The 21,379-nt window shown below is 38.2% G+C and overlaps 1 protein-coding gene and 1 pseudogene across 3 annotated transcripts in view; one reads left to right on the forward strand and one right to left on the reverse strand.

Moving 5' to 3' along the window:
• The window catches only part of LRP6 (LDL receptor related protein 6), a 148,502-nt gene that overhangs the window by 108,826 nt on the left and 18,297 nt on the right, over nucleotides 1-21,379 (reverse strand). For 2 of the 3 annotated variants that reach the window (XM_017527846.2, XM_017527840.2), the window contains exon 2: nucleotides 15,966-16,359. The exons of the other annotated variant lie outside the window; for it this stretch is intronic. In XM_017527846.2, coding sequence (XP_017383335.1) covers nucleotides 15,966-16,359 — 394 coding nt within the window. The remainder of the gene's footprint in view (nucleotides 1-15,965; nucleotides 16,360-21,379) is intronic. 3 annotated transcript variants of the gene reach the window in all.
• The window catches only part of LOC119471458, a 2,025-nt pseudogene continuing 988 nt past the window's right edge, over nucleotides 20,343-21,379 (forward strand).

Below are 21,379 nucleotides of genomic sequence, written 5' to 3' on the forward strand. Positions count from 1 at the left end.
GAGCAGGAGAGACAGACATAAAACAAAAAAAAAAAAAAATCTCACATTAAGACTTGAAAATCTCTCTCTTAATTCAGCTATTTATATTAAACTGTGAGGTAAACTCCTTGACTACTTCATTTTAGACTCTTTTAAAACAATAAATAATTGGTATCCACATATTAAGGAGGTTTATTTTATTTTTGTATTTAATCTATCTTAGAAACCTACAGATACATAAAAGAACTTAACAATAAAGTTGCTTAATTCAACTAGTTGTGTAATACATTCTACAAAGGCTTTTATCAGCAACATATTTTAAAGCCAACTTTAGTATGCTTTGGGAAACAAAGCTTGTGATAAATATCTCCCTTGGCTTTTCAAAAGCTAGGCTATAGGCTTATATAGAAGAAATCTCACTTCAGCAATAATCTTTACTAACTCTGGTTATGTAACCTATTTGGCCTCTAATTTATTTTGGCCTCAATGGGCTTTGTTTTGGCTTTGAATTAAGAGAGAATGAACATATGTACTTGATACTGAATAATTAAATAAATATATGTGGTTACAGCTCCACTTTGCAATAGTATACACATCTGCTATTCATCAAAAAAAATCATGAAAACCAGGGCCAGGCTGTTATATGCTGTTCATTAGTGTACACAAAAATGTAATTTTATTGCTGTCACTGGTCTGATATTCATTTGTAATGCTTTCTGGAAAATAATTTTTAAATGGAGTGAAAGGTAGAAGATGGGCTTCATTTTAACTGGGAGGGAAGTAAAACAAGTAAACATATATTAAGTTTTCAAGATATCAAAATTTCTTACGCCAGGAAAATAAAAATATCTCAAACTGATAATCAGGCTAGACATACAAACCATTTTATACAAATATAGTTGATACATTTTTATTACAATCCAAAGGATTTAATTTCTTTGATTAGGTAAGAATAAAACAACAAATCTTTCAAAATATCCACAAGCACCTAATGGTATGTATACTCAATCTGAATCCAGTTTGCCATAATGAACATATTCAGAAATGTTTAGATTCAATAAATCTAAAGGGATAAAATTTCACCCTTTACAAGATGTAATTACATACAAAGATGACTAATTAAGACATTTAGACTTGAGCCATAAAAACTAAGTGACCCAGATCTATACTAGATCATAAATCATGTCATGGTCCTTGAAGTTACTTGTATAATCCTACCCATAATTAAAATAAGTCATTAACATACATATTAGTAAGTATGAATAATTCTGAACTATCATGCACATGGTACATGTAAGAATAGGCAATATTTTAAAACACAGAAGTCAGAATTTCTATTCTGGTAATTTGGTAAAAAGATAATCAGAAAATACTTCTTTTACAAAACATCTAGAACTACTGGTTAATCTTTTTATTTCATTTGTACATATACACAAAATAAAATAAGATCCCTTTAAATGTCGAACTTAACATATCAAGAAAGCAGGAGAAATCTTCTGAGACCAAAAATGAACAAGAAAGTAAAAAAGAGAACATGGCTGCACGCGGTGGCTCACACCTGTAATCCCAGCAATTTGGGAGGCTGAGGCTGGTGGATCACAAGTTCAGGAGGTCGAGACAAGCCTGGCCAATATGGTGAAACCCCGTCTCTACTAAAAATACAAAAATTAGCCAGGCGTGGTGGCAGGCACCTATAGTCCCAGCTACTCAGAAGGCTGATGCAAGAGAATCGCTTGAACGGAGGCGGCAGAGGTTGCAATAAGCCAAGACCGCACCACTGCACTCCATCCTGAGTGACGACGACGCTGGATTTTCTGATCTCAGAAACTGAGGAACTTCTGTTCCAATGGCAAATCAGGAAAGATCCTGGCACACAAGAAACAATGTTAGAAGTAAGATTCCTGCACAAAGCATGGACTCTCAAACAACAATGGAGTACAACGATCTGCCCACTGGCAAAAGAAGGCAAGGAAGCTTTTTTGTCTTGTCCTAGTCTCTGAAAAGGTAGGAAAGATCACCAGAGACTTCATAATCATAAGACTGCCCACAGGTTTAGAGTTTGATTCATTCTATCCACATAGCACAGAAACTTCCAACTCCAAAAATTAAATATAAAAAATGACTTCTGCTTGAATAAGGCAATGATATCATTTGATAACTCATTTACCAAAACTCAAACTAAACGGGAACAGTGTAGACTACATAGTCTATAGTCCCAGAGGTTTTGAGATCAGACCAGGAAACAGTGTTTTTGTTTTGTTTTTTATTTTGTGTGTTAAAAACAAAACTCAGGCTGAGTGGCACAGTGGCTCATGCCTGTAATCCCAACACTTTGGGAGGGTGAAGTGGGCAGATCACTTGAGCCCAGGAATTCAAGTCCAGCCTGGGCAACATGGCAAAACCCCATCTCCACAAAAGATACAAAAATTAGCCAGACATGGTGGCACACACCTGTAGTCCTAGCTATTTGGGAGGCTGGGATGGGAGGATTTCTTGAGCCCGGGAGGCAAGGGTTGCAATGAGCTGCGACTGCATCACTGACAGAGTGAGACCCTGCCCCAAAACAAAACAAACTCAAACTTCACACTTGAGATATGTGTAATTTACTGTATATAAATTATACTTTTAAAAAGTTAAGTGGTCACTGGAAACACCTCCAGGGAACTTGGCAAAAGCAACCCAAAATCTCTCTGGAGGAATATGCCCCCAATAAAGTCACTCAGAATTCTCAAGGACAGCCTCTCTAAAGATCAGCTCACAATCCAAAACTATAAAACACTTGAGGAAACATTTAACCTCAAGCAAGAATCCAACAGGTGTTAAAAAAAAAAAAAAATACGGAAGATTTCTAAGAACTTCAGAAAATTGAACAATGTGATAGAGATTACAAATATTTAAATGATTAAAACACATAAAAGATGGAATAAAATACCTGACACAAGAAAAGATATCATCAAACAGTCATCCCTATTAAGAAAATACAAGAAACAATCCTCAGTGCATGCTAAAATAATCAATAGATGAGTGGTTAGTAAGGACCTAGGTATTTGGCAAAGTACAAAAGGATCGTCCCACAAATAACCTGAAGGACACAAGAGGAAAGAGATCAACTTACAAATAAAGATATTAACTTTCAGGCACTAGAGTCAAAGACCAAATATTAGAATAAAAGATGCACCTAACATCTCGACTGCTCAGAAAACTTGACCATCTGAACCTACTGAAAAATCTTAGCATCACTACAATACAGGCCAACTTCTGATGTGATGAATACAAAGTACTCAGTATTACCTATGATGCATTCATGCCAAAATGTTAAATCTGTCTCTAATCAAGCCTTCAAATCTAATTTAATTTCCCAAGAAATACAGGAGGATAAAAATAAATCAAATACCACAATAATTTGTTATAAAATAAAAAATCCGGGTCATTCTATAGGACAGCTGACCAGTCTTTTCAATTAAGTCAACAGGGTAGAGATAAAAAGGGAAAGGGGGAAGAGCAACTGAACTGCTCTAGAAAAACCACATGCAACTTGTAAACCCTGTAAAACTTGTTTGGATCCTGATTTCAAATAAACCAACTATAAAGCAACATTTCTGAGACTACTATAGATATCTGAATATGAACAAACTAATTTATAACATTAAAGAATTGTTCATTGTGAAGTGTGTAAAAGACAATGGCATTATGATTCTAGAAAAAAAGTATTTTTTAGAGATGCAAAATAAGGTATTTATGAGATGTCAATGTGTGAATCTGCTTTAAAATATCTCAGCTTAAAAAAAAAAAAAAGCCTAAAGCCTACATATAAAGAGTGGTTGAATAAACTATGGTACGTTCACACAATGGAATACTATGCACTGGCAAAATAGACTGAGGAAGATCTCTATTAAATGATATGGAATGACATTCAAAATGTTGTTTAATTTTGGCCAGGTGCAGTGGATCACGCCTGTAATCCCAGCACTTTGGGAGGCTGGGGCGGGTAGATCACGAGGTCAGCAGTTCAAGAGCAGCTTGGACAATATGATGAAACCCTGTCTCTACTAAAAATACAAAAATTAACCAGGCATGGGGGCACACGCCTGTAGTCCCAGCTACTTGGGAGGCTGAGGCAGAAGAATCACTTGAACCCAGAAGGTGGAGGTTACAGTGAGCCGAGATCGCGCCACTATACTTCATCCTTGGCAACAGAGTGAGAGTCTGTCTCAAAAAAAAAAAAAAAAAAAAAAAAAAAAAAAAAAAAAAAAAAAAAAAAAAATACAGTTTAAAAAGAACGTGCAAAGGAGCATCTACAGTATGTTACTCTTCCACGTAAGAAGATAGTAAGAATATACACATTCACATTCTGAGAGAATGGAGGTATAATAAGAGAAAAAAGGGCCAAGCGAGGTGGCTCACAGCTGTAATCCCAGCACTTTGGGAGGCCGAGGTGAGTGGATCACGAGGTCTGGAGATCGAGATCATCATGGCCAACATAGTGAAACCCCGTCTCTACCAAAAATACAAAAAGTTAGCTGAGCGTGGTGGTCAGCGCCTGTAGTCCCAGCTACTTGGGAGGCTGAGGAGGGAGAATCACTTGAACCTGGGAGATGGAGGTTGCAGTGAGCCGAGAGAGCGCCACTGCACTCCATCCTTGTACATAAAGAAATTCACAAGAAAAAGCAAAAATTATGAGGACTAAGATACCTATAGAGAGGGGTGGGGAAAGACTGGAACAAAGGGGGTGGGGAATGAAACTAGGATAGAAGGGATGGGGAAGAACACTTTTCTGAGAATAAATTTTTGTATTATTTTTAATTCGGGAACATGTCAATTGTTGCACGTAACATCAAAGTAAATTCGTTTCTCACAATGGTGGTATAAGATACTGATTTTAAAACTCCCTTAATGTGTATACTAAGATTGAACAAATAAGAAAATATACCATGAATAATGAGAGCCAAGTTTCTCACCATCACAGAATAGAAGTAAATATCCCAGGTAAGAAAAGGGAGAAGGCTACAATGTTAATTTTGTGATAGCAGATTGGAATTGTAAAAATTTTGTTATTTTGTTTTTTTCATATAGACCCATATAGAAAAGACAGAGCTAGGGGTATGTGTGTATACATACATCATATATTTCCAAACTCTGTCCACTGAGAGGTGCTAAATGCAATAAAAGAAAATCCAGCCAGGAACGTGGCTCACACCTGTAATCCTATTATTTTGAGAGGCTGAGGCAGGCGGATCACCTGAGGTTGAGAGTATGAGATCAGCCTGACCAACATGGAAAAACCCCATCTCTACTAAAAATACAATATTAGCCAGGCGTGGTGGCGCATGCCTGTAATTCCAGCTACTCAGGAGGCTGAGGCAGGAGAATCCTTGGGAGGCACAGTTTGTGATGAGCTGAGGTTGCACCACTGTATTCCAGCCTGAGCAACAAGAGTAAAACTCTGTTTCAAAACAAAAAGAAAAGAAAATCTAGTAGCAAAGAGTGAAACTCCATCTTGAAACAAAAAGAAAAGAAAATCCAGTAGCAAAGAGCACACCTTTCACATATTCATTTCTAAATACCATTCTCTAACAAAAGGAGCCAGAACTCCTTGGACAAACAGTTGATTCAAGGAGTGGAACAGAAAAAGGACACAAGGTGCCTGGACTATCTTGAGCTGTCAGAAAGTAAGAAAGTGCTTTAAAAACAATGAGGGCCTTTAAAAATGACTCAGGAACCAATCTGAGGGAACTCCCAGTGGTGAAAGCTGCAACAATCTGAGCAAGAAAATAATGACAGTATTGGATTATAACCTACAGGATAAAATAAATGACCATGAATCCATACTAATTGTATCAGAAAAACACTTTTCCTTCTCTCAGAGTCAACATAACAGAATCCTTCTGACACGAGATGCGGGGCAGGGTGATTCCCCATGCCAAGAAATCCAACAACACCAGCTGGGTGCCCTACAAAAGCCAGTTCAATTCTGACACTATCTATGTGAAGACATCAGGTCCCAGTAACGGGCTCAGTCCTAAAAGACTGGCCCCCCAGCTGCAAGCACCTGTGTTTCTGACTGGCCCCCGCAATCACCTCCTCAGGTTCAATTATTTGCTAAAGTAGCTCAAGAACGCAAGGAAATGCTTTATTTATATTCATCAGTTTATTATAAAGAATATTACAAAGGATACAGATGAACAAACAGATGGAAAAGATATATAGGGAGAGATCTTGAAGGGTCACGAGTACAGGAGAGTCCATCCTAGTGAAATATGAGAATGGATGTGTTCACCAACCCAGAAACTCTCCAAAGCTCCATAGTTCAGGGAATTTTACAGAGACTTCTTATATAGGCATGGCTGATTATTGGCTCTATCTCCAGCCCCTTTCCCCTTCTCAAAGGATGTGAAGTGGAGCTGAAAGTTCCAAGCTTCTAATCATGGCATGGTCTTTCTGGTGACCAGCCCCCATCCAGAAGCCTACCATGAGTTGCCTCATTAGAACAAAAGATGCTCCTATCACCCAGGAAATTCCAAGGGATTAGGAGTACCATGTCAGGCACTGGAGTCAAAGAACAAATATTAGAACAAAAGATGCACCTGGCACCCCTACTGCTCAGGATATTACAAGGGTTTTAGGAGTTCTGTGCCAAGAACCAGAGACCAAATATATTTTCACAATATCACATTAATATAAATAACTGAATAAGTGAGAGAGACAGAACAGGTCTATGTTAAGGTAGAAGTCTAACTCGTAATGTGCACAGAAGGAATAATGGAACTAGAAAAATCACTATTTGGCAAGCAGCAAACACCACGGTAATAATTACTACAGGCAAAAACATCATGGAATGATAAAATTTGTGGATAAAAGTATGATGAGAAGCAAGATAATTGCGCAGCCTCAAATATTTATTGCAAGGGGAACTACAGTGAAAAAAACCTAGCAGACAAAACCATAACCAAGTGATCAAGTAACATCACCCAGGATCCACATAACGTGCCTGCTGATAGGATGCCCTGAGAAGGGCATAGTATCACTTCTGTGGTATTCTTGTCAAAAATGTGTAACTTTAATCAAACCATGAGAAACATCAAATAAATCCAAATTGAGGAATGTTCTACAAGTGACTGGCCAACAATCTTCAAAAATGTCCAGGTTATGAACAACACAGAAAGACTACAGAAACATCTCAGATTAGAAAAGGCTAAGGAGCTAATTAAATGCAAAATGGGATCCTGGACCATAGAAAGGACTAATGGGGAAAACAGAGAAATTCAAACATGGTCTACAGATTAGTTAACAGTATTCTATCAACATTAATTCCTGGTTAGATAACTGTTCTATGGTTATATAAAATGTCAGTATTTAGGGAAGCCGGGTGAAAGTTATACCAAAATTGTGTACAATTTTTGCAACTTTTTTCCAAATCTAAAATTACTGATGTACTATTTTCTCTACTTTTTGCAGCTAAAATTTCTTCATAAGATTTTTAAATTAGGGGCACAAGGAACTTCTAAAAAAATAAAATATAGTCATTGATATTAAAACCTCAATTAACATATTAAACTGCAAAATTAGGCACAGCTGAAGAAAGAATTTTGTTATCCAGATGGCAGGTACAAAAAAAAAAAAACCAGAAAGTGACTCAGAGAAATAACGAGACAGAAGATAAGCAAAATTAAGAGGAAAGGAACAGGAAATTAGAAAGGGGCACATATCAAACAAGAGTTCCAAAGAAGACTAAAGAGAATGGAAGAAAATTAAGAAGAAAAATGGGTAAGAATTCTCTAGAATTAACAACAAAAATGCTTAGATTCTAGAAATATGAATCCTAAGCAAGATAAATAAAAATATATCCGAATCCAGACATAGGGTAGACAAAGCTGCAAAATATCAAAAATCAAGAGAAGCTTTTAAAAACCAGACCAGAAAAATATTAAAAAGATAAAAGATAAATTACAAAGCAACACAGACTCGATCATACCAACAATTAAAGTCATACACCCTCCTCAAAGGTCTGAGTGAAAATAACTAATCACACAGAATTCTATACTCAAGTAATTATTTCAAGTATGAGGGCAAAATAAATACATTTTTAGACAAAGACCAAGAGTTAATATTAACAAGCCCTCATTGAAAGAAACATTGAAGGGCATACTTCAAACAAAAGGAAGCTGAATTCAAACGGATTAACTGGGATGCAAACAGCAATGGCAAAATAAAAAATTGGTAGAGTGAATAAACCTAAAAACAAAACTTATTTTAAAGGCCTTTAAACAAAGCTACCATGTTGAATTTTTAAAGTAATTCAACTTGCAGAAAAACAAAACAAAACAACAACAACAACAAAAAAAGGTTTCATAAGACACCTTCCACAAAGAAGAAAAAAGCACCAAACATGGAATTCAAGAATCTCAACTAGGAATATAGCTCCCTCTGATTTTATTTTGAGGTCAAAGACCTTGGTTTCTTCAACCAAAGAAGCGAAGGAAGGCATTAGCTGGAAGATCCTTAAGATTCCTTTCCTGTTCTAGGATTCAAGGGCTGGAAAACAGACCTTCCCAATTTAACAGAACATCTTTCAAAACTATAAGTTGTTTACAGTTCAGAGCAAGATCACTCATACGGAGGACCAGTACTTTAAAGCAAGGTCCAGTCTGGAGCTTTAGATTTTAAATAATTGGCTATCTGCTTCTATACAAAAGCCAATTAGAAACGGGTATGACCTCAGAAAAAGAAAAAAAAAAATAATGCACCGTTAAACCATTCCATTTTTAAAGAGCTAATGGAGGAAGGAAAGGCGTGGTCCAAGTGGCAGGACAACCAAAACAGTATAAAAACCAGTAAGTTTAAGAGAAAATTTCTAAAAGGAATATAGTATCAATATCAATTGTTACAAAATAAAAACAATCACATTTTATTCCTAGTTCACAAATTAGCTGACAAACCCCACCTTCCCCAAAATCTTAAAGATTCATTGTAATTTCTGAAGAGTGATCAACCCTGGAAGAAAAATCCCCAAATGCAGGCAGCCTATACTCATAAAGTTACCCTATTCTTCCCTCCACCCGCCTACCCCCGATTTCCAGCCACTCAGAGGAAGGTATTCTATTCTTTATAATCACCAAGTTTCAATCTTCTGCTAAGGATGAATGAAAAGCTCAATGCTACATGCAAAGAAAGCTTTTATTAAAAAGCAAAGCTATTAAAATACTGTGTTATGTAAAGGCATTCGGTTATACTATAAATACTCCCCTTCAAAATTCCTTCAATAAATGTGGGCTTGGAGATATGGAGCATGAAAAAGTAGACAATATAATTAAAACTTATTAATTTGAGACACGGTGATGGATATCACTTGATAAGAAAAAACTAAAACTGGATGAGTTAAGATTTTTTTTTTTTTTTTTTTGAGATGGAGTTTCACTCTTGTTACCCAGGCTGGAGTGCAATGGCATGATCTTGGCTCACCGCAACCTCCGCCTCCTGGGTTCAGGCAATTCTCCTGCCTCAACCTCCTGAGTAGCTGAGATTACAGGCACGCACCACCATGCCCAGCTAATGTTTTGTATTTTTAGTAGAGATGGGGTTTCACCATGTTGACCAGGATGGTCTCGATCTCTTGACCTCGTGATCCACCTGCCTCAGCCTCCCAAAGTGCTGGGATTACAGGCTTGAGCCACCGCGCCCAGCAGGAGTTAAGATATTTTTAAGAAAAAAGCCCTACATTAATGTTTGAGAATACAGGAACGAACACACACACACACACACATACACACACACACACACACACACACACACACACGAGTTTGCTGTTTTGTAATTTCCAAGGCCTTGATTCATATGCCAATTCAAGCTAAACCTATAATCCAGAGCTCCTGACCAGATTAGTGGTTTTTCTAACACACCACTCTTAATTTTTAGATAATGATCTCAAAAAAAACCCACCTCCAAATTTATTTGAATCTATATAATCTGCCTAAAAGTAACACTACATTTCCCACTCTCCATAAAAAAAGAATCCTTTTATGGCTGGGTGCAGCGGCTCATGCCTGTAATCCTAACACTTTGGGAGGCCAAAGCAGTGGATCACCTGAGGTCAGGGTTTCAAGACCAGCCTGGCCAACATAGTGAAGCCCAGTTTCTCCAAAAATTAGCCAGCCATAGTGGCAGGTGCCTGTAATCCCAGCTACTTGGGAGGCTGAGGCAGGAGAATTGCTTGAACCAGGGAGGCGGAGGTTTCAGTGAGCCAAGGCTGCGCCATTGCACTCCAGCCTGAGCGACAAGAGTTAACTCCATCTCGGAAAAAAAAAGAATCCTTTTACATCTCAAAGCATTTTTCCATTTACATAAAGTTGAACTGGAAAAAAACGTTTCAACTGTGGAATAGCTCTAAAACAGGAGACTGAGAGTGATGGCATATGCAAGGCAATAAAAACAAAATTTTAAGAATCTGTTCTACAAAAATACAATTCTAAGTGTAACACACTTAAATCACTGACTCGAATGTGCAACTGTAAAATAAAAAATTTTAAATAGCTAGTCGGAGTTCTGTAAAATAAAAAATTTTAAATAGTTATTCAGAGTTCTTTCTTTAAATATCTCACCTTTTTTCTTTTTTCAAAATGGGATCTTACTCCATCACCCAGGCTGGAGTGCAGTGGCTCAGTCTCAGCTCACAGCAAATTCCACCTCCTAGGCTCAAGTGATCCTCCCATCTCAGCCTCCTGAGTAGCTCAGGACCACAGACGTCTGCCACCATGCCTGGCTAATTTTTTGTAGAGACAGGGTTTCACCATGTTGCCCAAACTGATCTCAAACTCCTGAACTCAAGTGATCCACCCACCTTGGCCTCCTAAAGGGCTGGGATTACAGGCATGAGCCACCTCACCCAGCTAACATCTCAGTTTTTGTTTGTTTGTTTTGAGATGGAGACTTACTCAGTCATCCAGGCTGGAGTGTAGTGGCGCAATCTCTGATCACTGCAACTTCCACCTCCCGGGTTCAAGCCTGTCTCCCGAGTAACTGGGATTACAGGTGCCAACCACCATACACAGTTAATTTTTTTTTTTTTTTTTTTTTGCATTTTTGGTAGAAACGAGGTTTCACCATGTTAACCAGGATGGTCTCAATCTCCTGACCTCATGATCCACCTGCCTCAGCCTCCCAAAGTGCTGGGATTACAGGTGTGAGCCACCAGGCCTGGCCTATATTTCAGTTTTTAAACTTAAAATAATGTCAAAACTAAAAGAAACCCATGATTTTAGAGATGAGAAAACTGACATCCAAGACAATGAAGTAACTTGCTGGTAAACAATAGAGCTAGGTATAACATAAAAGAAGCTCCAGTTAATGTATTTTTTATAAAATATGATCTTGATAACTTTGCTGAAAAAAACTAAGAACTAAAAATCTTAATTATGTTTTAAATAAACATTTGTAATCAAAGCCATACTCATTTGGAATTCATAGGAGACCATGCTAAAATTTGTATTTGCTTAGAAAATGCTCTCTTCTAAAAAGAAAAGCTAGTAAGACTGTAAGAGAAAATATTATTTTCCTTTAACTTTAAAACTTAAAAGTTGGGCCGGGGCGGTGACTCACACCTGTAGTCCCAGCACTTTGGGAGGCTGAGGCTGGCAGATCACAAGGTCAAGAGAACCAGACCATCCTGGCCAACGTGGTGAAACTCTACGTCTCTACTAAAACTACAAAAATTAGCCGGGGTGGTGGTGGGTGCCTGTAGTCCTATTTACACTCCAGAGGCTGAGGCAGGAGAATCGTTTGAACCCAGGAGGCGGGGGTTGCAGTAAGTCAAGACCATGCCACTGTACTCCAGCCTGGGTCACAGAGTGAGACTCCAACTCAAAAATAAATAAATAATAAAAATACATGTTTTTAAAATATAAACACCATTCAAAGCTGTTTAGTATAGATTCACTTCAAATTGGATCACTAAAGTTTAACTTTTTAAAAAATATCTAAAATGATTTGGAATATGAAAGGATCCTAAGTGAACAGAAAAAACACCCTTAAATCTGAGGCAGGTCCTCAACATCCCCAAGATTAGTACAGTTGCTTAGCATGGTAACTGTGGAATCAGATGTAGGGGTTCCAGCATAAGCAGCAGCCACATAGGAATCACCTCTACTCACTATAACATAAAATTACTGTTTACTTTAACCATGGTTGCTCATTTCTGTAACAATTTCATACATATATCTCTCCATTTCTTAGTCTGAATTGTACACTGCTAGTCATTATTATAAGAAAAAAAAATCTCAGGCTAATATAATAGAGGCCAAATTTAGAGAGAGGAATAAAAATCCTCCTTCAGTCTAGGCTAAATGGACTGATTACACAAAGAAGTCCATACATCCAAAAGCACACAGATGTCTGCACTAGTTCCCAGGGCTCAAACAATACCAGTCATTCAATAGCTTTCCTTTTACGTAAGTTGCTGTGAGAAAGCTCAGTCAGCTCTTGTGAACCTCATAATCCAGGATCCTGGAACTCTGAAAAGTCTACATGTTTCCTCATCACTGTTTTCATGTACTTTGTCTGGAACTCAAACTTCATATTTCCCCCAAAAAACAAATCTGGAAATCATCTCTTCTGTTTGACAAATGATGTACTCTACCTATAATTACTTTTCAACTTAAAACCACAATCCAAGGTAAAAATCTAAGATCATTAACTCTGAAAGATTATCTGATGAATGTATTTTTCAGTGTTGGGGTTTAAAATATAATTTTAAATATACTTGATCATATGTACATATATCAAATATATATATACCATTTGACCAGATTCTATTTGTTTCCATTGCAGTGTTTTACAATAGCCATGACACCAAATGACTTCTCAAAAATTAAAAGAAATTTTGAGAGAAGGACTGTTAAGGGTGGGGGAGGGAGTTGAATTTACTCACTCACTCTCTCCTGCTCTCCCCTCCTCCTGCCTCCCACATTAACCACACACATCAAAAACAATAAAAAACATTTCACTGGGTGTTTGACCAAGCCTTTAGTCCACAGAAAAAAAGAGTTATTCTTTACTGAACCACCTTCAGAAGCTAAATAACACTACTTTCTACCTTCAAGGTACAGTACTGCTGATTCTTCCAATAATCTTTTTTATCAGCTAAGTCTTTGGTGAATTCTCACATTCAATATTGAGAAGTAATAAGGATAAATTAAAGCCACAGAAACTCTAAAGTATATTTTAATTGAATGGCAAAATTACTTCAGAAGATACTTATTAGATCTGCTACCCAGAAGTAAAGCTCATTAGATTCGGAGAACAAAATGAAAATGATTAATTTACTCACAAAACTGTTAGATCCTGAAGAGTCAAGAGGAACTATATACACACATTCAGTTCCCTTTAATAATGTAGTATCATATAATCATTAATCTCTTATAGAAATGATCAAGATGTGATTCCAAAATTTGGTAATGAAGCTCATAAGAGCTCTTGTGGCCCTTTTAACATTCTTCCTCTCTTCACATACATGTGACATAATGCAAATAAACATGCTTTGAAGAAGAAAAAGTTGTCTCTCCAAAGTTTTCTGTTCTTAAACAGTAAATCCTTAAAGATAAACCAAACCCCCTCTCCCTCCAACCAGAGTACAAAATGCAGAACTCTGAACATAATAACCGTTTAATAGATACCTGATTAAGTTTCAATCATCACCCTTGTAAGATTGAACTTGTCTAGAAGACAAAGAGGGGAAAAAAGAACTTTATCTCTTCACCAAAGCATTCTTCCCTAATGACCACTAAAAGCACCAAAATCCTATGTGTTCTACAAAGCAGTAACCTCAGAAATGTTTCAACAACCCCTGAGCCTTACAAACTCTGTTAGCAAAGCACAAGCTCTATTTCTCAAAAATATCTAAAAAGTTCTCAGCAACCAATTTCTTTCATCACTACAGTTACATCTGAGACCTCCTCCTCAGGACACCCAATCCTTTTTCCTACCATCAGAGCCACTACAATATCTCCTGGTGCTTTAAGAGCACCATCTTGCTTCAACAAACATCTTTTAATTCCACTCTAAAATATATATATTTGTATTTCCAAACATCTCCCTCTAAAATTTCACTATACCACTGCCCACGTTATTCTTTACAGTCAAATCAGTCTTCTCATTTTTCTACAACATGGCATCTCATTCAACCTCTGTAACCAAATCAGGCCTGATATCAAGATAAAGAAGCACATATAAACCTTTCTTTCATTCTTCCCAAGTTCTCATTTATTACATAAAAAGAATTCATTCCTTTCTATAAATGAGTTTTAAAGCATTCTAATACAACAGAAAGCTAAAGAAAACAATAATTATCCACAAGATATTTATCTTTTGATTTCAACCAAATATTAGTTAAGTCGTTTCAGGTTCATGTTCAGATAGTTATCTATACATAGCCATGACAGACTGGCCATGACAGTTTATTCAATAAAGAAGTATCACAGGTGGCTCACGCCTATAATCCCAGAACTTTGAAGGGCCAAGGTGGGTTGGTCACAAGGTCAGGAGTTCGAGACCAGCCTAGCCAAGACAGTAAAACCCCGTATCTATTAAAAATACAAAAATTACAGGTGGTGGGCACCTGTAATCCCAGCTACTAGGGAGGCTGAGGCAGGAGAATCGCTTGAACCTGGGAGGCGGAGGTTGCAGTGAGCCAAGATCGTGCCACTGCACTCTAGCCCGGGCAACAGAGCAAGACTCTGTCAAAAGAAAGAAGAAAGAAAGAAAAGGAAGAAAAGAAAGAAAGGAAAGAAAGAAAGAAAGAGAAAAAGAAAGAAAAGAAAAGAAAAGAAAGAAGGAAATAAAGGAGGGAGGGCAGGCGGGCACTCTAGCCTGGGCAATCGAGCAACACTCCATCTCAAAAAAAAAAAAAAAAAAAAAAAAAGGAATATCACAAAACGGTATATACTAATAGTAGAAATGAGGTATAATGAGCCATGCGGGGATACAGCTCACGCTTTGTAATGAGATTTATTCAGAGCCTTAAATTTTCTTTCTCATTAGAAAATAAACCTTTATTGCAAATACATGTTTAGCTATCTAGAAATGAGTTATTTAATAACTTTTATTTTTCATTCAATACTGGCATATTAAATAACACTTCAGTGTGTAACATAAAAAAACTAGTATCACAATATCATTGTGTATGTAAGTTATAAGATCTAGATTAGTCTATCTCATCTTGAGCTATCAAATACTACTCTTGTTTTCATTTCTTCTCTCCCTTTAAATTATCTTCTGATATCACAAAAAATAAATACTGAAGAAAACCCAAGAAATATGACTATTCCATAAGTGCAATTGGAAGCCCAAAACAATTTACAGAAATGCTAAGAACACAACACCCTGTGCACAGTGGCTCGCTCTGTAATCCCAGCACTTTGGGAGGTCAAGGCAGGAGGATTGATTGTTTGAGCCCAGGAGTTCAAGACCAGCCTGGGCAACATGTTGAAATTACATCTCTACAAAAAAAAAAATGTTTCTGAGACAAAGTCTCATTCTGTTCCCCAGGCTGGATTGCAATGGTGCAATCTCAGCCACTGCAGCCTCTGCCTCCCAGGTTCAAGTGATTTTCGTGCCTCAGCCACCCAAGTAGCTGGGATTACAGGGGTGCACCACCATGCCCGGCTAACAAAAAAACTGTTTTAGTTAGTCGGGCATGGTGGTACACACCTGAAGTCCCAGCTACTTGACAGGCTGAAATGTGAGGATTGCTTCAGCCTGGCAGCTTGACAATGCAGTGAGTTATGATTGCATCACTGCACTCCAGCCTGGGTGACAGAACAAGACCCTGTCAAAAAATAATAACAACACAACATAACTTTCTACATTCAAGTCTACTCAACAAAGAAGCCCAAAGAATCTAAAATTCCCATTTTCTCATAGGGGTCAGGGTAGTTTATGCCAGTGGAGAAAAACCAAAAGAAGGTACGATGATCTTTGTACACTGTACAAAAACTTACCCACTTGTAGGATCTAAGGCAATAGCTCTGGGTTGATCCAACTCTTGCCAAAATAAAACTTTTCGTAAAGATCCATCTAAATTAGAAACTTCAATCCGATTGGTTTCGGAATCTGTCCAGTACAATTTTTCTCCAAGCCAATCACATGCCAGCCCATCGGGGGACAATATTCCAGAAACAACAACACGCTGTACACTCTCAGTTTTGTTAAATTCTGTTTGTTTAATGGCTTCTTCGCTGACATCACTCCAGTATATCAAGCCATGACCAAACACAAAGTCCACCGCAGCTGCATCCTCCAAGCCTCCAACTACAATCGTAGCATTCTCTTTGCCATTTGTAGCATCAACCAATCGCAAGTCCCGTCTGTTTGCATAAAGCAACAAAGGGGCCGCTAGAACAAAAAAAGAAAAATATGTAAGTGAAAAGGAAGAAAAGGTATTTGTTCCTACAAACTGGGTTTCAAATCAGTATTAGTGAGCAAAGACTGTCAAAAACTAAAAAAGGGTAAATAGATCAGTAGGAAACTATCTAAAATTCTTTCACACACAAAATATTATTTTTCCAGCATTTAAAAAATAAAACATAGCAAAAGGGGGAACCATATCCACCAGGACAATCTTTTCTTGTTAAAATAACTCAGATAAAATTTTAAAGCCTGGCTATACCAAGAATTGGCAAGGATGTGGAGCTAGCAGAACACTCATACTCTAATACGGTGAATGTAAAAATGGTACAACCACTTGGGAAAACAATTCAGCAGTTTCCTAAAAGGTTAAACATACAACCTACTGTATAACCCAAGGCAATAACTAGGTATTGCCTATTCCACATCTAGGTATTTACTCAAGAGAAACAAAAACATATGTCAATACAAGGACTTGTATGCAAATGCTCATAGCAATTTATTTGTAATAACCCAAACTGGAATTCACCCAAATGTCATCAACAGACTAATGGATAAAAAACTGTGATACTGCCATACAAAGAAAGTAATAAACTCTTTGTACATAAAAAATGGGTAAATCTCAAAATAATTCAGAGAGAAAAAAGCCAGCCCAAAACAAAGGTATATATTGCATGGCTCCCATCTATATAAACTTTTACCAGGCAAACTAGTCTATTATGATACAAAGCAGATCGATGGTTGTCTCAAGATAGGGAGAGAGGGTGTAAAAGAATGAGGAGGATTAAAAAGGGGCATGAGCAAACTTTTGAGGGTAATGAGCTATATTATCAATAATAATGATGGTTCCAGAGGTGTATACATGTCAAAACTTATTAAATTTTATACCTGACATTAGCAAAATTTATTGTGTATCAATTATACCTTAATAAAACCATTACAATCTGGCAGAAATAGTTATTAGTAAAACTACTTTATTCTGTTCTGTTACTATTTAAATTACCTTTGAAAAGACCCGAGGCCAAGCGCAGCGGCTCACGCCTGTAATCCCAGCACTTTGGGAGGCCAAGGCAGGCAGATCGCTAGGTCAGGAGTTCAAGACCACACTGGCCAATATGGTGAAACCCCATCTCTACTAAAAATACAAAAATTAGCTGGGTGTGGTGGCGCATGCCTGTAGTCCCAGTTACCCGGGAAGCTGAGGCAGGAGAATCACTTGAACCCGGGAGCAGAGGTTGCAATGAGCCAAGATTGAGCCACTGCACTCCAGCCTGGGTGACAAAACAAGACTCCATCTCAAAATAGAAACAAAAAAAAGGAAAAGACCCAAAACTAAATATAAAGCCAATCTTACGAAATAATGTTTAACTTTGAGAAAGTTGAGGCTGTTGGGAGTAGCTTAGTATAAATTCCATGTTTTTTGTTTTTATTAAGTATCTATTCCAAGCTTCTGACATTTACTTTCCTAGTATCAAGCAGCAATTAAAAATCTAGAGTACCACTGTCCCATAGAACTTTCTGTAATGATGGAGATAGTTCTGTGCATAACACAGTACCACCAGTCACATGTAGCTAAGGAGTGCTTAAAATGTGGCTAATGTGACTAATAAATTTTTAATTTTATTTAATCTTTTTTTTTTTTTAGATGGAGTTTTGCTCTTGTTGCCCAGGCTGGAGTGCAATGGTGCAATCTCGGCTCACTGCAGCCTCCGCCCCCTGGCTTCAAGTGATTCTCCTGCCTCAGCCTCCCGAGTAGCTGGGATTACAGGTGGCTACCACCACATCTTACTTATTTTTTGTATTTTTACTAGAGGCGGGGTTTTGCCATGTTGGCCAGCCTGGTCTTGAACTCCTGGCCTCAGGTGATCCGCCCACCTCAGCCTCCCAAAGTGCTGGGATTACAGGCATAAGCCACCACTCCACCCCCAATTTTATATAATCTTAATTCATTCCCATTTAAATAGACAAGTGTGGCTACTGGTAGTAGTGGATGGCACACGTCTAGAGGCCGGAATGCAAACATAAATTAGGCGGCAAAAGTAAGACCAAGGCAGGCATGGTGGCTCATGCCTGTAATGCCAACACTTTGGGAGGCTGAGGAGGAGGACTATTTGAGCCAGGAGACCAGCCTGGGCAATGTATGGAGGCCCTGTTTCTAAAAAACAGACAGGGCGTGGTGGCTCATGCCTGTAATGCCAACACTTTGGGAGGCTGAGGAGGAGGACTATTTGAGCCAGGAGACCAGCCTAGGCAACACATGGAGACCTCATCACTACAAAAAAAATAATTTAAAAAAATTAGCCAGGCATAACAGTGCACGCCTGTAGTCCCAGGTACTCAGGAGACTAAAATGGGAGGATCACTTGAGCCCAGGAGTTTAAGGCTACAGTGAGCTATGATCACACCACTGCACACCAGCCTGGGTGACGGAGGGAGACCCTGTCTCAAAAAAAAAAAAAAGAGAGTGAGTTATGATGCAATAACCTACATGATCTTTTATAATTACTTACTAAAGGTCTAAAACTGTGTCATCTGAAGCCGAGCCCAAGTACCATTTAGAAGTAACCATTCCCCGTTTTTCAAGAAATTACTCCAATGTCAAAAAAGTATATAAGAAAAAGTGATGTTGACACTATAGATTGTGAAACAGAGTTACAAATGTATACTATTTTCACCTACAGGTACCACATAAACTTCCCTAAGCTTAAATCCAACCTTCTTGGTCAAAAAAAAATTGGCAGATAGCTTTTTTCTTTTGAGACTGAATTTTGCTTTTTTTTTTTTGAGACGGAGTCTTGCTCTGTCACCAGGCTGGAGCACAGTGGTGCAGTCTCGGTTGACTACAACCTCCGCCTTCCAGGTTCAAGCGATTCTTCCGCCTCAGCCACCCAAGTAGCTGGGACTACAGGCGCGTGCCAAACACCCAGCTAATTTTTGTATTTTTAGTAGAGACGGAGTTTCACCATGTTGGCCAGGATGGGAATTTTGCTCGTTTTCCAGACTGGAGTGCAGTGGCATGATCTCGGCTCACAGCAACCTCCGCCTCCCGGGTTCAAGCAATTCTCCTGCCTCGGCCTGCTGAGTAGCTGGGATTACAGGCACCCGCTGCCACCCCAGGCTAATTTTTTGTATTTTAGTAGAGACAGGTTTCACCGTGTTGCCCAGGCTGATCACAAACCCTGAGCTCAGGTCATCTACCTGCCTCAGCCTCTCAAAGTGCTAGGATTACAGGCATGAGCCAGTGTACTCAGCTGGCAGACAGCTTTTTTAAAAGGTGACTAACCAGTCTTTGTTTATTCTGCCTATCTGCTGCAGCTATTAGCAAATTCATAAATTTCCCTAAGAATCATTTTTAATTCATCTCAGACCTTCACACATCACATTGATTTATCAGTCCCCACAGAGCCCACTATACTGAGTCTCTCATACTATGGACCAAATGTAAACATCATTAAAAAAAGGTCCCTACTAGTGAAGGATACAATGCTAAGTGCTACATAAGGCTAAGGAATATCCACAAAACACTTAAAAATTAAAATCCAAGAGTGATAATAATCTAATATTTATTGGGCACCTTCTTTATGGCACTATCCTTGGAAAACTGTATCAAAGCTATATGACATTAGGTGGCAGCCAAATGTCTTTCATGGCTTTCAAGTTAAACTTTAACACTTCTACATGTACTATTTTTGGTCTACAAAATCCAAAGACGCTTTCTAGTCATTTGAGGCCTCGAAAGCATTCTGAGTCTCCTCTCCCTCCCAAAAACCAGCAAAGGAGGCAAATTAATCTTTAAGTTAGCAGTACTAGTTACAATTGAGGATGTGTAAAGGACTGTACATAAATCTGTTGTACATAAACCACACTATTGAAAGGAAACCCCAGGGTTCATCCTGTCCAACCGACCCTTCCGATGCTTAAATACTTTCTATTATTATATTGTCACCAGTATCTGTTCAGCAATATATTAAATGGGATATCTCGTAGGTATAATTTGATTTGTAACATTGTTTTTATCTGTCAAAGGGATTCACCGGATCCACACACTTGCTCCCTGGAACATACCAGTATCTTCCATTTCAGAGAGCTTACTTTCTGACTGCCTAGTACTCAGATAACCCAAATAATTACCATTGCTTCTCTTTAGGGGGACACTCACAGTGCTCAGGAATCTTTGTTATCCTTTATTAAACTCCTGGGAAATTTTCTCCAGCAGCGTTTCTAAACTTTTTCTACTTTTAAAGACTAATTTCCAGCCAGGCATGGTGGCTCACACCTGTAATCCCAGCACTTTGGGAGGCTGAGGCGGGCAGATCACCTGACGTTGGGAGTTCAGGACCAGCCTAACCAACATGGAGAAACCCTGTCTCTACTAAAATTACAAAATTAGCTGGGCATGGTGGTGCATGCCTGTAATCCCAGCTAGTCAGGAGACTGGGGCAGGAGAATCTCTTGAACCCAGGAGGCAGAGGCTGCTGTGAGCCAAGATCACACCATTGCACTCCAGTGTGGGCCACAAGAGGGAAAACTCCATCACAAAAACAAAAACAAAACAAAAAGACTAATTTCCATGCCCTGAACCCTTCATTCTTAGACCATCTCAAAACAATCTCAGTGAAGCAGGAAATAAGGTGAATGTCATACATCCCCAACATCTTAATTTATACCTCATCTTGTCCTCAGTCTCAAATGACAAGAAGACTTTTCTCAGGCTAAAGCAGTACTTTTGGTTCAGACTCCTTACCTCCTCTCTACAACTTAGCTCTATCAATTGTTCTGTATTTCTTGTTATTTTCAATGGTTTATGCCAGGTTCCTTGCTATCAAAAACTTTTGTTTTAATAACCCTGACCTTGCTACCAACAGAATAATTATGTTTCTACTAACTGCAAAATCTTGTAACACTGGCATATATATTTCATACTACCATTCGTTAGCTATTGCTCTTTCATCTTCCTACCCATCACTCAACTGCAAGTGCTTTCTCTAAATCTTTTTTTTTTTTTTTT

The sequence above is a fragment of the Cebus imitator genome, unplaced genomic scaffold, assembly GCF_001604975.1.
Source record: "Cebus imitator isolate Cc_AM_T3 unplaced genomic scaffold, Cebus_imitator-1.0 Scaffold2, whole genome shotgun sequence".
In the NCBI taxonomy this organism is placed as follows: Eukaryota; Metazoa; Chordata; class Mammalia; order Primates; family Cebidae; genus Cebus; species Cebus imitator.